Genomic DNA, 16,252 nt, shown 5'->3' on the forward strand with positions numbered 1-16,252 from the left:
GACACGACTAGAAATCAGTGGTTAAGTTGTATTTACAACACTGTTCCAGAACAGTTCAACCCAAATATTCAGATGTGTGCAGCACATTTTATGGAGGACTGTTTCCTGATCCTGGTAGAGAAGACTACAATGCCGGCTGTTCTGACTCACAAACTGCAAGTACGTTTTCATAATTAAAGAATTTGCCACTGATGATTCAAACGCAAGTTTTGGGCAGTGTGGAGTAGCGCTTGTTGTTTGTCATTTCTCCGATCACAAATGCAGACATGGTTTTATGTTTACACGGTGCGATGCAATGAAAATCGTAAAAAGACAGTATAAGTCATTATAATCTGTAATTATGTCCCCACTGGATGCAACAAATGCCTAGTTTATAATGGGTTTTAATGTTTTTGTCTCGTCGCTCTGGCCGGACAGGGCATCACAATATTGCAAGGGGCGTAACATTCACGGCCAATCACAATGCACTGGATAGCTGGCCAATCACAGCACACCTCGCTTTTCAGACCGATGAGCTTTGTAAAAATCAATGCGTTTCAGAAAGGCAGGACATAGAGGAGAAACAATAATGTACAGTATGTGGAAAATAATGTGTTTTTTAACCTTAAACCGCATAAACACATTTCATTACACCAAATACAATAAATAATGTTAATTTAGCTACATCATATGACCCCTTTAAACAGTTATATTAAGTTGTAATAATATTTCATAATGGTATTTGTGTTACTGTGATCAAATAAATGCAGCTTTAGTGAGCATAAGACACTTCTTTCAAAAACAAACTTTTGAATTCCAAACTTTAGAACTGTAGTGTACACATTGCAGCAAATTTGACAGTATTTGTATATGTATATGTGCAGCTAGTTACATGTAGTGATTAGTGATGATCTTAATACATTAAAAGAAGACATGCAAAGGCAGAACCGGTTTAGACATTTTCTACATGTTGACGTCTCTGTGTAATTCAGGAAATCATATTTTTATGTTTGAAAAATATCTGACCTTCAGCAAATTTACCGTATTGACCCGAATATAAGACGATGTTTTTTCTTGGAAATACATCTGAAAAAACGCGGTCGTCTTATATTCAGGGTCTAGTCTTTGACATGTCAATAATACACCCACAACAATAGGTGACGCCAAATACGCATAAAGCGAGTGTGCCATGAAATACGTAAATGCGTGTTGTAAAGATCGTGACCAAACTCCCTTTGTGATTTTAAAACGTAAGACAGTACCCAGATTTGAAGACTACAGTAAGATTTAACTTCTACTCTTAATAAGATTTTGGAAGGCTACTATTAGATGGATAGCCTAAATGTCCTAATTCAGATGGGCTACCTGTTTTTTTTTTTTTAAATGGTATATCAAAAAGTGTATATTTTTTAAATGTGATTGTTGGTACAGTTTACCAGTTTTTACCATACTTTCAAAACAGAAATTTAAATAGGAAAAATATGCAATATGAATATAATTGAAGACAAAATGTGTTTTACTGAGAAAAAACAAGATTTAGTTTTTAAAAAGCCTTTTTCCAAAAGGTACATCTGGAAAAAGGGGGGTCGTCTTATATTCGGGCCAATACGGTATTAAGAGTGTGTAGTGATGTAGTGAAGAGTTTTGCATATTTCAACTGTATATTGATAAATGAATCATACATTTTAATCTCATAAATAACATTATATACTCCGATACTTTGCTGAGATTAAAATTTCTTATTGCAGAATTTGTATAGGAGTTGGGGAACAATCATTTATTTTCTATATTTTTTATAATTAATCACCCTTAATTAATGAGTTTTTTCTTGTTTGTTTACAGTTTAATTACATACATTGAGCTTGAGAGACTGACTCGGTATAGCTCATCTCCCCCTCAACACCTCATTTATGTTCATCTGTTGACGAACAAATTACAGGCGTGTCACTATGACCTGGAAAGGCAAATGATTGTTTTGTGTTGGCATAAATGCAATTCATTAAATTGTTTTGAGTGTGCAATAATGGTGGTTGTGGGTTCCGAAATGACTCATTAGATGACTAAATGTCACAAAGTGCATATTCACTTATTGGAAATGTGGGTGTTTTCCATTCAGATTGCATATTGTGACTGATGGTACACATGTGTACTTATTCTGTGTTGTTTTCTCTCGTGTGTGTTGGCCAAATGTGAATTAATTTATCATCTGTAAGCTCCTATTATTTGCAAAGTGTCTTCTTTCATATCTGCCCTTATATGAATACATCCAGAGTAAGAGGGGCTGGTAAAAAATGGATTCATCACATGAGTTTCATCTCTCACCTATGGTGAAAGCAGAATTGTGATAGAGATTGTCAATCAACTCCTTTAGAGATGCCAGGAAGTGCTGTTTCTACACATGTAGGAGAGGTAGGTTGCTGAGTCACATCTGAGTTTAGAAGATGCTGAAATCTGCAAGACAGACTCAAGACACCACAGGTGATTCTTGAAAGCGCATTAATAGAGGTGTGTCTCTGTATGGGGGAGTTTGCATGTGTGGCACCAGACATCATGGCCAGGTATGAAATCTCTAGCCCCAAGCGCAGATTTCAGGGAAAGATTCATGAAATTAACACACACCTAAGAGGTGTGTGTGTATGTGTGTGAGAGAGAGAATTCATCAACTCTCCAATGTCTGGCATTCAAAAGCTATAGGGCTGTCAATTGAGCATATTCACTCTGGGCAAAAAATAATAATTTTGTTAAAACATTTAATAATGTATTTTTCAAAGTTGAACTTGACACCAGTGTTATTTAAGTATTATTGAGATGCTATTATATACTTTAATAATAGTTTTAATTTGTTTTATTTTTATTTCAGTTTTAGTTATTTTAGTACATCAAGGTAAAATAAATGAAAATGAGGAATGTTTCTTTGGCAGCTACCTGAAATAAAATGTGACCCTGGACCACAAAACCAGTCATAAGTAGCATGGGTAAATTTGTAGCAATAGGCCAAAATACATTGTATGGGTCAAAATTATTGATTTTTCTTTTATGCCAAAAGTCATTAGCATATTAAGTAAAGATAATGTTCCATAAAGATATTTTGTAAATTTCCTACCATAAATATATAAAAAATGTATTATCATTAGTAATATGCATTGCTAAGGACTTCATTTGGACAACTTTAAAGGCGATTTTCTCAATATTTTGATTTTTTTTGCACCCTCAAATTCCAGATTTTCAAATAGTTGTATCTAGGAACCAAATATTGCCCTATCCTAACAAACCATACATCAATAGAAAGCTTATTTATTCAGCTTTCAGATGATGTATAAATCTCAGTTTCAAAAAATTGACCCTTAGGACCATTTGTGGTCCAGGGTCACAAATATGTTCAAGTTTTATATATTTTATTTCAGTTAAGTCAATTTAAGTAACCAAAATGTTTTTTTAATGGTTTTAGTTTTAGTAAAAAGACCACACTTATATTCACTAATATGGAAATGGAAATACACAATTTTTTGACTTCCTAAAGTCACTTTTTGTGATGTCTATTCAGTGCTTTACTCCTCTGCCATATTTTCAGTTGGGGTCTTTTCCCTGAAAATATTAATTAATGCAAAATATTGTGAATTATTCCGTTAGGTAATCAGCATATCATGTAGTGAATTCTATTAAAACACTGAATCAGTTGACAGCCCTAGGAAAACACATTGTAGGCTCAGGAGAGCTGCTACATTTGCTCACTTATACACACTCATGTATATTCACATACAAACACATGTATTCACCACACTTATAACACATATTTTCTCAAACAGTTTAAGTAGCTTAGGCTGTTAGATTAGGATCCGTATTGAACCCAACAATGGCACTATTTCAGTGCAGCGTCAATTTATGTTAAACAGTAGGGGTGGTTTAAAGTGTCCTGGGGCTGTACGTTCATATTCAGGGAAAACATGAATCATCACGTTACTGAGTCTTCAGTTTTACTGGCCCCCGCTGATGTTGTATCTGCCGCAGATAATAACTGTCCTAAACAACCCATACTTTTAAACCAGCTCCTACACTCAATCACCACAGCAAACAGAACATTACAGGAACACCATGATGGGAAAAACGTAATTGAAAATGGAAAATATAATTTTTCATTTTTCCAGAACGTCTGCCCACATTATTGTACCTGTTTCTTTGTATCATCTTGCTATGTTCTTTTTGTAGCAAAGTAAATTGCTTGTGAATGATTATGGGTTTCACCAAACAAAGAAAAATAACAAGACAGCATGGATTTTATTTTTGACTGCTCTTGCTTTTTTGTCCAAAATAAGTTAATTATAAACATTCAGCACACACATGCTGAGTTGAGAGCTCAGTTTACTGTAAGCCATTGTTTTTATTATTACCCACAATCCCTTCTGTCATAGTAGTCAGAACAACTGATTCAGCATAATCTTTTATGACTTTGGTGTACACTTAAAAATAAAGGTGCTTCACGATGCCATAGAAGAACCTTTTTGTCTAAATGTTTCCATAAAGAACCTTTAACATCTGAAGAACCTTTCTGTTTCACAAAAGGTTCTTTGTGGCGAAAGAAGGTACTTCAGATTATAAAAAGGTAAGAAAGAGATGGTTCTTTAAAGAACCTTTGACTGAATGGTTCTTTGTGGAACCAAAAATGGTTCTTCTATGGCATCGCTTGAAGAACCTTTTGAAGCACCTTTATTTTTAAGAGTGTACCTCAAGGTTCAGTACTGAGTGATCTCTTGTTTTCTTGGATGCATTGCTCTGTGAAGAGAACAGTGTTTAGCAAGTCTATTTTAAATGTGTCTTCTTGTTTGTCACTTTGAGTGATGCTTATATGATCAGTTGCATTTTTGTCTCATTGTTATTCTTCTCTCATATTTTATATCTCTTAGAGTTGTAAATATGTACCTCTTGGGGTTCTCTTGAATCAGGCTTTTTCTCGTAAAAGAAATATTGTGCTTTTTGCATACTAATGGGCCAATTTGAAATCAACGTACACTGCAGGGTACCTGAAAAGTGTTTGTGAGAGGGAGAGCAAGCTTTTCTTCTCAGTATTTTCTTTTATATAATTCCTCAAATGTTATGCTTATCCAGGAATTTTATCTGACACACATACAATAAGCTGTTTTTTGTTGTTGTTGTGTTTAGGCAACATACCGGCCATTGCTTAAGCAGGTGCTAGAGGAGATCTTCCACCCAGACAGACGTGAATGCCCTGATGTAGAGCATATGTCGGGGGGACTCACTGACCTTCTCAAGACTGGCTTCAGCATGTTCATGAAGGTAACTCACACTCACCTCGTTTTTAAGCAAATATCCACATATTCTCAAGCAAATACAATCTGGAGTCACACAGTGACACAGTTCATCTCATCTAATAAGTTTTATTAACAGTTCTGTGTTGCTGGGTGTGTGTTGCTAAAGGATGGATTAGTTTGCGTTCCAAGAAATCCCTTATATGGACAAAAGCATTCAACTATATAGGTTTTGACTGATGACACACGAAGACAATAAACACACAATTGCGACAATCAGATCACAATCAGAAGTTATTTTAAACACCCAGTTGACGTTATATGGTGAGTTTGGAACAAAAACATCGTATTAATCTCATAAATTGTTGTGTTTTCATGCTATGCTAAGCTAACTAGCTCTAAGAAGGGCATTTGATAGAAAGGCAAAGAAGGTGAAGTGAGAAGTTTGATCAAAGAAATGTGGTGTTAAAACAGGGTGAATAGAAAGTTATTATATATAATACAATAAGACAAAAGAATCATAATCATCATAAGACATCCCAGTTGGTGAGGTGTGACTGTGTGCAGGGAGAGACAGAAAATGAATGGGCAGGTTGGCTGAATGGATGCTTAGAAAATCTTAGAAAATGTGAATAAACATCAGTTAGCATTTTGGAGTTTCCTCTAAATAAAATCACATTGCACAGTCTTAAGTATATTTCATAAAACCTAGAGATTTAGAGATATCATCCTCAGATTTGAAATGGAACATGCTCAGACTTTTAACTTCAGCTGCATTTGGTTAGACTGCAACAAGGCCAATTTCATGGTAATGATTTATAAACACTTGAAAAGACATGAAAGCCTTTATAACTATTTCTCTTCATGATTCTGATTTGATGACAGCAAAATACCAAGTGTATACTATTAAATGAGACAATTATGGCAATTATACTTGTAGTCCAAAGACTTCATGAACTGTATCTATTTTAGTTTATTTTACCATTTCTTTGGTTGGGTTTCAAAAGGGGGGTGCACATTAACAGGATATCTTAAAGGGTTAGTTCACCCCAAAATTAAAATTCTGTCATTAATTACTCACCCTCGTGTTGTTCCAAATCCGTAAGACCTTCATTCATCTTCGGAACACGAATTAAGATATTTTTGATGAAATGTGAGAGCTCTTAGACCCTGCATAGACAGCAACGCAACTGTAATATTCCCAAGTCCAGAAACGTAGTAAGGACATCGGTAAAACAGTCCATGTGACATTCTTGCGAAGCTAAGAGAATACTTTTTGAGCGCAAAAAAAACAAAAATAACAATTTATTTAACAATTCTTCTCCCCCGAGTTACGTCTTCCACCATTTTGGAGAGTATCCAAGAGCATAATCAACGTAATCCGCATTGTTTATGTTCGGAGGAGAAAGCGCGCGCATGAACGTAATCTTTGTAATCAGCGTTGTTTACGCTTAGGGGAAAGCGTGCATATGCGTTGTGATACTCTCTTAAATGGCGGAAGATGTAACTCGGGGGAGAAGAATTGTTGAATAAATTGTTATTTTGTTTTCTTTGCACTCAAAAAGTATTCTCGTAGCTTTGCAAAACTGAAGTTGAGCCACTGATGTCACATGACTGTTTTACTGACGTCCTTACTACGTTTCTGGACCTGGGAAGTGGGAACATTACAGTTGCATTGCTGTCTATGCAGGGTCTGAGAACTCTCACATTTCATCAAAAATATCTTAATTTGTGTTCCGAAGATGAACAAAGGTCTTACGGGTTTGGAACGACATGAGGGTGAGTAATTAATGACAGAATTTTCATTTTTGGGTGAATTATCCCTTTAAATCACTGTTGTGATCATATACTTCTGCTGTGAGTTATGCTGAGCCCAGTCAATCAGGAGGCTCTTGTGTAAGATCCTCTATATTTAATCAGTTATAATGTCAGTACTCTTAAAGCACCAAATCATTCAGAACTGCTAACTGGCACATTACACACCTAATTATGTGTGCTTGTGTGAGTGTGTACTGAATATGTGCTTATATTTAAAGCTCTGTCTGGATCACGTTGTCTGTATATGCAGCAATATAAGATGAAATGTGTTGGAGAGATACATTTGTTCTGAACGGAGATTGTCAGATAAAGGGAGGAATGAGGTCAGAGTGATAAATGAAAGAGGATGGAAATGGTGTATTATGAAAGGCACATTACATTAAAAAAAATTGGCATGACTTGATTTTTAAGTAACTTCTTTCTGTCCATTCATCCCTTTGGAAGTCTGTGAACATTCTGTGTAACTGTTTGCATTATTTAATTTTTCTAAATGTGTGTAGGGGGTATGTGACTTCATTTGGATGATTAATAATATGTTAACCAGAAGATGTTTCTCCCTGAAAATCGTCCTCTTGCTCTCTTTGTCCTCTCTAAAATGTGTGCAGACACGTTTATACTGATACACATGGCCTGCTGTGTGCTTGCCCCCTCTGGGATACATGTGTGAGGCCATCCTTGTGTTCTCATGCTGTTGTTATTCACTTTGCAAGTGTGTGTACTATGTATTACCTGATAACACAAGTATGTACGATATCGCCTAATAATGCACTTGTGTGCAGCACACATGGCTGAACATACTCTAATTGATTTGCAAGATGGTGTCGTCCATTTAAAGGGGTCATGAACCGAGAAATCAAAATTCCTTTGATCGTTTGACATATAAAAGGTCATTGTACTATAAAAACATTCTGTAAGTTTCAGAATTTAGTCTAAAAACAGCTTATTGAAGCCAATCTGCCAAAACGACAGGTTGTGGAATGTGCCACTTTATGGTGTAACAGTGTGGCTAAACCCCGCCTCCGCAGAAGATCTTCAATGCCTGCTTCTACATCACTGCCTGTTTAGCCCCGTCCACCGATTCGCACATGTAGTATAAATAATGAGAGAGGAAAATCAGGTCTACACAGAAACCTGATGGCTCCGAAGACAACAAGATTCTGTGCAGTGCCAAGTTGTGAAAAAGTCTTTGCATTGCCTTCCTTCTGATCCCAACATTAGGAAAGAGTGGATTAACTTTATTTTTAATGACCACTCTTTCATTCACGTGTGTGCCAATCACGCTTGTTTACTTTACCAAAGAACATCCTAACAAATGCTTTTTTTTTAATCTATTCATCCTTCTGTCTCTGTCTATATCACACGTTTATCCATGCAGGTTTAGGGTCCAGAGTTGCACGTGGCAGCACAGCCCCACTCCTGAAATCCATCCTCCTGGATGTGCAAACCTAATTGCCTGATTATTATTCATGACTGGCTTTTTCTTTCAGCCAATCGAAGGCCAGCACTCTGTCCTCCTGACCAGGCACATGCAGCAGCACCCCATGTGCCTGAGCGACTCAAACAGAGCATCCACATGTGTGCAACATGTGTGCAGCAGTGTCCTGTATAAGTGTGTCCAGGTGCTGTGTGTGTGTCTTCTGTATGTTGTGCTCCTGCTGTGATTGTGGAAGTGTTCAATCTTGACCTAGGCCTCCAGCTGAGCTCTGAATTACACAATACATACACACATTTACCGGTGATGTGCAGAATTGTATAATTGACTTTTTGTCAAAGCTCCATGTAATTACGAAGGATTACGGTCATCACATGTTTCTTAGGGGACATTGACATGAGACATGTTATTGTGTAAAAAAAATAAAAACTAAACAGCAGGCAATAGAATGGGCCAGAACACAATGTCTGTTTTTTACTTGACATGCCATTTTAAAAATGCAGCATTCATAGTGTTAGATGCTGTACAAATAGCTTTGTGAGACAAGACAACAGCCACAAACCTCCATCTGCACATGTACATTGAGCAATTTATAAATAAATAAAAATAGGGTCACTGACAGATACTCAACAAATAAATAGGCTACTTTTATTTTATTTTATTTTTAATTTTTTGTCTGATTATGTATAGTAATAAGGGCATTGCTCGCAGTTTACTTTCTGAGACATTGTGTCTCTAAATTCATCCCATTTAAAACATATAATATAAGTTTGAAAAAAGACTAGATAGACCAGTCAACCTCAAATGGAATTTAAATACAGAGGGTATGATAAATGATAGAGGCATCAGATCTGATTCTTTGTATGCTAATTCCAAAGATCTTTAACCTCTTTATGCTCAACAAATTAAAGCTTGACTCAAAGCCTTTGAGACCCTGAAGTTTTATACCAAGCAGTCAGTGTTTATATTAGTTGAAGATTTGCAAATTTACTGATTTGCAAATCCGCAGCTTAATTAAATCTGCAGCTAAAAACAAACAAATTGAAACTGGGGTTATTAGTTTCTGCATGTGTTCCCTGTTTATCTCCTTTTGATGTTTCTTTTTTCCCTGCAGGTCACCCGACCCCACCCAAGTGATCTTCCACTCTTGTTTCTCTTCCTGGTGGGCGGAGTCACACCATCAGAGCTCCGCCTCATTCGTGAAGTTGTCTCCACCCATAAGTCAGGCACTCAGGTGGGACGTCACACCCCTTTCTTGACCAATTCTTTATCTATTACACTTTATCGTTAAAAAATAAAGTCTAGAGCAAGGATGCATTAAATGCATTAAAAGTGACAGTAAAGACATTTCTAATGTTATAAATTCAAATAATTTATTTCAAATAAATTAAAGTACCCCACCTCTCTCTTTCTCCCTCTGTTTTTCTCTGTGGCTCTCTGCTTTTTTCTGTATCATTTACTCAGACATGATAGGAGTGTGTGTGCGTAAATGAATAGAGATGTAACTGGGTCGAGTCCGAATAAAATGGGTTTTGTTGATCAAAGTTTCATGTCATGAATAAATCAAACATAACGAAAGCACAGAGTGGACCCTTATAGAACAGAAAGCCCACACATAGCTTGACCCAAAGCCACAGCTGCGCTAGTGTGGGACAGAGACACACAGATGGGAATTTAGGGTGTCATGTACTAAATGAAGGTGCACCAAACTTGAATAACAAGATGGCCAGGGGGGAGACTTGTAGCGAGGGTTCTGTAAAGCCCTTTTGAACTGATTTTCTAAATAAAGTTCTCAGACGAGCCAAATGATCTTCATCTTTCTATCAGAGAATACAAAGCATGTACATACCTCAGCACATGCGTCAGCAGGTGCAGTAATATGCTGCCCTATTCATCTTCAAGACCTGGCTAATAACACTCAAGCTAATAATCTTGCCGAGCCAGACTTTTGACTGTTGCATCTAGTCTACTCCACTTTGTGGATTATTATGACCAAAACATCGCCCACATAGAAAGGAAGAGACTAGCTGAAAGATATGTAAAACCACCAACAATGATTTGCTCTTAAGCCTTTCTAAGAGCTGGCCTATATAGTTTTTGCTGTAGAGGCTTTGTTTTTTGTTTTGTTTTTGTTCGTTTTGTTTAGTTTTTTGGTTTGGTTTGGTCGGTTTGCTTTTATCCCAGTTGCCCTGTACAGTTTTTGTATAGAGGTTTAAGCCGTGTGTCCACCAAAGCGTTTTTTTCCCGAGGCTAGCATGTTTTTTCAGTTGTTTTCAATGGGAGCACCACGTTTTTTTAAATACCAGGAGCTTGACGAGATGCTGAGAGTTTATTTCAGCGCTCATTGTTTGTTTCTCAGCACTGAGAGTTGAAGAATGTTCAACTTTGGGTAAAATGCAGCGCTCATCACTGTCACTTTTTAGTCAGCCGTCCAATCACAGAGGAGGAGGGGCGGGTCAAATACCGAGGCAAAGTTAATATTACTTGTCTCTTGAGTTTTCATGTCTGTACCAGATGGGATTCCCTGACTACTACAAATATTGATATAAAAAAATAATGTTTGCAACATTTGATTTATGTGTCTGCCACCATATTCCGTATCATAGCAACCAAAGCGTTTCAAACACTGATCTATAATAGAGAACATTATTTATAGATAATTGGTTTCAACTGAAAAAAACTTTGCACTGCAGAAACGCTCTCAAGCACTCACAGCTAGGCGTTTTCATCATTTTCAGCTGGCTAATAATGCTTTGGTGGACACATAACCTTAGTTTTGTTTTTTGTTTTTAGCCATTTCTTTCAGTTGCCCCGCATAGTTTTTGGTATAGAAGATTTGATTTGTGTAAATCAACATAAATCAACAGACCGTTGTACAAATGTAATTGTGTCTGATGATGAGATTGCAGGGTGAATGTGTGTGTGAGAGAGGGAGAGAGATAGAATTATCTAATCTGTTTCTTTTGTCATTTCTCAGGTACTCGTAATGTCCACTAGACTGCTGAGACCTTCCGATGTCCCTCACTTACTCTTCAGCACTGACAGACTCAAACCTGACATTGGAGTGTGAAGGGTCTGGACATACACACTTCTGGCTGTTGAATCAATTCTTTCCAACATTGTTTGCCTTTTCAGAGGTATCACACATTAGGTTAAGGAATATACAGAACATGCTTCTGTTCCTTATAAATGACACAATATCCCATTCCAATACTTTCACATTTTGTTGTATATGACCAAAAACTCTGTCTTACCATTTTCCCTTAAAGTCCCTCCATTTTTCCCCTTTAAATAAAATCTTAATGGTTGGCCTTATGCTTGTGTGTGTAGTTTATTTTTGCAAAAAATAAAAAATAAATAAAAATGTTAATTATGTTTCACACAGTCAGTGCAGGGTGTTCATTTCTACAGTCACATCTTGCTTGTTTTTGTCATGCCGTTTGCAGATACAGCACATTCTCCAGTTCAGTTCTTACAATCAGCCATGTGTTGATTCTCACAGGAGCTTCCCTCTTCATCCTTCACTCACTTCAGTGCTGTTGGAGAAGTGACAGATGGGAAGAGGGCAGAGGTCAAAAAGGGTGGCGACGTCCTTTAGAGCAGCGCTTTCTGTTCTGCCTTCACTTTCTCTTACACATTTACTTAGCCATCTATAAAGGGGCATACTATAGACCTCTGATGTTTTTATATAACAAAGCTAAGTATAAAACTATTTACCAAAGATAAATCTAACCCTAACTTTTTGAAAATCATTATATGCATATCTTTTATACTCTTATAAGATTTGACTTGTCCTTACCATGTGGAAAACATCAGCTACTAAGATTTTTTTCCACAGTTTTTGAAATAAGCCTTTTATGCTCTCCAAGTATGCATTTTTTGATTTAAAAAAAAAAGATAATATATACATTTTTTTATTACAATTTAAACACATTTCGGTGTTATATATTTTAAAATGTAATTTATTCCTGTGATAACAAAGCTGAATTTTCAGCATCATTACTCCAGTCTTCAGTGTCACATGATCCTTCAGAACTCATTCTAATATTCTGATTTGTTGCTCAAGAAACATTCTTATTATAAATGTTTAAAACATTTGCTGCTTGATATTTTTTGTGGAAACTGTGATATCTTTTTCTTTGATGAATAGAAAGTTTTTTTTTCTGGAGGCTCTTAGAAAATTTTAATTTTTTTAAATAGAAATCTTTTTGGCATTATATATATATATATATCTTTACTGTCACTTTTGATCATTTTAATGTATTCTTGCTGACTAAAATGAATTTCTTTTAATGTGAAATAATGTGAAAATGGTGGTTACATTTTAAACCGTAATATCATACTCTTGTAAGTGGGACTGATCTCTCAAGACTCCATTAAACAAAATTCACTAAATGAAGCTTTACATTTGAAGGTCAGTTTAAACAGGATGAAGGTTCGGACACAATATATTTTTGTAAAAACAACTCTTTATTTCCAATCACAATCAAATAACATAAATAACTCTGAACTTTAGCCCTTTGGCTTTTTTTTAAAGTGCATTACATAAGAAAAATCTCTTCTACTCCACTATAGAAAAGTGGCACAAAGCACAGTTACACAAAACCAGGAGAAACATTCTGGCCTTGTACACAGGAGTAGGACTGTAAAAGATACACACACACACTCTTTTCATATGCTTAGCTTGAGTGCCTTGTCCTTTAACAATGCCTGCATTCAGATCATAAAAGCCTTGACCACAAGAAGGAACAAAAAACTCAATCTCTCCCATGCCTTTCAGAAAAGCAATTCTTAAAATAGTGTTTTTGGCTTCCACCGTCTCTGTTGCCAAGAGAACGTGTCTTAAACGTTTACAGGTAAGGCAGAGTGTTAATAATAGTGTTTCTTATGTGTTTCCATCAGTTCCACTCAGTCATTTTGTCTTTGCACTGTCCCTCTTTAAGGCGCTAAGACCACATCTCCTAGAATCCTGCTTTGTGTCCACATGGATATAAGTGACAGCAACACAAGTGTCCACCAGCACTGGGACAGTCAAGTGAAAATGTAAGACTTCACCAAACTCTGCTTGTTTGTTTGTTTTTCAGCTACCATGATTCAGAGGTCTAGTTTCAGGGGCCTCTGTTTGGAACCGGTCTGCTGATCATCAACAGATCTCAGGAATTTCCAAAGAGCAAGACCTATACATTCAGAAAGATCTTCTCCTCTCCTTAGAGCTTCCTCTCTTAATCCTGTACTTTTTTCCCCACTTCTGCTGGTATTCACACTGAAGTGACAGTCCGGACCTTGGCGGACAGCACCTGTTTGAAGCGCCTCTTCAGGTCCTGCATGTTGGGGGATTTGGGCCGAGGGATGAGGGGAGATCTTTTCTTTTCTGTTCCAGATGTAGCTGCATTGACATGGGTCTGAGGCTGCTGCTTGGCCAGATCTACGCACAGTCTGTGGAAGGCACCGTGGACCTGGCTGTAGTCCTCGCTGGCGGACACCTCGTAGAAGGAGCAGCCCAGCGCTGAAGCCAAAAGGGGACCTTCTTGAGCATCTACATGTCTTACGTGGCGGAGATCAGCTTTATTGGCCACCAGGATGATTGGCAAGGACCTATCCGTATGTGTGCGGGTAACAAGCTGGTGGAGCTGACCAATGAGATCAAAGCTTCTGCAGTCAGTAACGGAATAGACCATAACTACAGCATCCGCCCACTGAATGAAGCGAGATACCTGGTCAGTGAAGCTCAATCCATTAGCGTTCACCTGAAGAAAAAAATACCGACATTTGTCAGTTATGCAACACGTTTGGATCGTATACACATTTTCTTCAATTACTGAATAGTGTGAGCTCTGTGGGTGATAAAGTGTACAGCAATGCTGACTGAGAAGCTGGAAAAGTATCATTTGCTATTGGCTGCGACTGTCCTTCCACAAAACCAGGAGATTTAGCTGGCTAGACTTACAGAGTTTTTCACCCTAGTCCGAATAGAAAAGGCATTATGTGGTTTTGGACGACTGCCTGCTTTAGGAAGTGAGCCTTGCATGCCAAACTTGGCAGTAAAATATCCGACTAAATGCATCTTGAAAGAAGGCCTGTAATTGAATTAAAACCCATTCTCTAATTTTGAAAGCAGAGGGATAATTTAGATGGGCTGGTCTACTGTTACTGTTCGGAACTGCTTATTCACATCCCTAAACCCGCTGAGCACTGCTGAAGAAGCAAAACCTCCCAACCGCTGCTACAAATACAAATCGCTGCAGCGAATCGTTCTTTGGAGTCGGATCTTTTTATTGAACCGCCTCACAAAACCGATCTTAACGATTCGTTCGAAACTCAATCTGAATTTGTTTTTAGAGTTGGTTTTAAATATATATCTTTTTATTAAACCATGCTAAATCTTTTTATCCGTCGAATTTTAGCATTGTTCATTGTGTCATTTAGCTTTTAAATGCGCCCGTATATGAGTGCAAAAGGCGTCCCACACAAAAGAAACACAAAAGAAGCGCGTTATGACACAAAGAAGAAAGTACCCGTGAAGAAGCAGCGAGAGAAAGATGCTCCGAGAGCACAGATAACAGTAACAATGTGACATAAAAGCACATGAAGAACGCCTGTGTTCCTGAACTTACTTCAACTCCAGGTGTGTCCTGAACTTGAATGGCCACTTGCTCTCCGTCTATCTGCACTTCTCTGTTGTACAGGTTGCCTGTAAAGCGACAATGCAGACTTTAATATATTTGACAACATCACTAATGATGGGTTTAAATGATGCTTACTAAAATCAGTCGTCTTGGAAAGATGGGGAGAAACTTACCGACGTTTCTCTCGTAGTCACCATAAACCGTTTAGTGAGAAAACGAACCACCAACGCTGCACAGGAATAAACCAGAAATGGGCATGAATACATGTGGCTTAAAACACTCATCTACAAAACATATATATGTAATGTAATATTAGATTATTAGGTGAATTATCGTGAGCTGTAAAACAGGTCCACAAACGTACCGGTTTTGCCAACTCCACTGCCGCCGATGACTGCGATCTTGATGACCCGGTTGGAGTGGCGCTCGGCGCTCGGGGACTCCGCAATGGTAGACATGTTCTGGATCAGACGCATTTTGGCAAAAGAAAGATACTATCCAAAGACTACGATGGGAAACTAGGACAAAATATCCACAGACGCCGTAAAAGTAATGTCAGAATCGAAGATAGCCAACGGCATATACGCAGATGTTGTCTTTCAATGATATAGTCGGAGGATATTTCCAAGCTCCTTCTCCTAGTTAAAAGCACCAATTTGGTTTACTGAGCCGAGATGGGAGCTTGGGGTTATTTATACAGCCACAGAAGCGCTCGGCTCTGATTGGCTACTGCAGACAACGGTCACATCGCCTCGCCCCGCCCACCGCTTGAAGCGTATGCGCGAGCTGTTTATGACCGAATAAAAAGAGAGAGAAAGAGAGAGAGGTTGGTTCACCCATCCGAGTAAACTGACAGCCGCTTCAGAGAAACCTACCTTTACAGTCACTGAGAAGGAAAATAAGGCGGTGTTTTACAAAACTAGTCGACTAGCCTGTAGAAATGTCAATGATATAGTCGGAGGATATTTCCAAGCTCCTTCTCCTAGTTAAAAGCACCAACTTGGTTTACTGAGCCGAGATGGGAGCTTGGGTTTATTTATACAGCCACAGAAGCGCTCGGCTCTGATTGGCTACTGCAGACAACGGTCACATCGCCTCGCCCCGCCCACCGCTTGAAGCGTATGCGCGAGCTG

At 37.8% G+C, this 16,252-nt stretch overlaps 1 protein-coding gene and 1 pseudogene across 2 annotated transcripts in view; one reads left to right on the forward strand and one right to left on the reverse strand.

The window, feature by feature from the left end:
- Nucleotides 1-11,761, forward strand: part of LOC107597439 (sec1 family domain-containing protein 2-like) — a 146,609-nt gene extending 134,848 nt beyond the window's left edge. For both annotated transcript variants that reach the window (XM_016288496.1, XM_016288495.1), the window contains exons 8-10: nucleotides 5,137-5,271; nucleotides 9,608-9,727; nucleotides 11,471-11,761. In XM_016288496.1, coding sequence (XP_016143982.1) covers nucleotides 5,137-5,271; nucleotides 9,608-9,727; nucleotides 11,471-11,563 — 348 coding nt within the window. In that variant the 3' untranslated portion in view covers nucleotides 11,564-11,761. The remainder of the gene's footprint in view (nucleotides 1-5,136; nucleotides 5,272-9,607; nucleotides 9,728-11,470) is intronic.
- Nucleotides 11,762-12,994: 1,233 nt separating this feature from the next.
- LOC107597472 (ras-like protein family member 11B) lies at nucleotides 12,995-15,769 on the reverse strand (annotated as a pseudogene).
- Nucleotides 15,770-16,252: the final 483 nt, after the last annotated feature.

This window comes from Sinocyclocheilus grahami, unplaced genomic scaffold (genome assembly GCF_001515645.1).
Source record: "Sinocyclocheilus grahami isolate Dianchi unplaced genomic scaffold, SAMN03320097.WGS_v1.1 scaffold232.1, whole genome shotgun sequence".
NCBI lineage: Eukaryota > Metazoa > Chordata > Actinopteri > Cypriniformes > Cyprinidae > Sinocyclocheilus > Sinocyclocheilus grahami.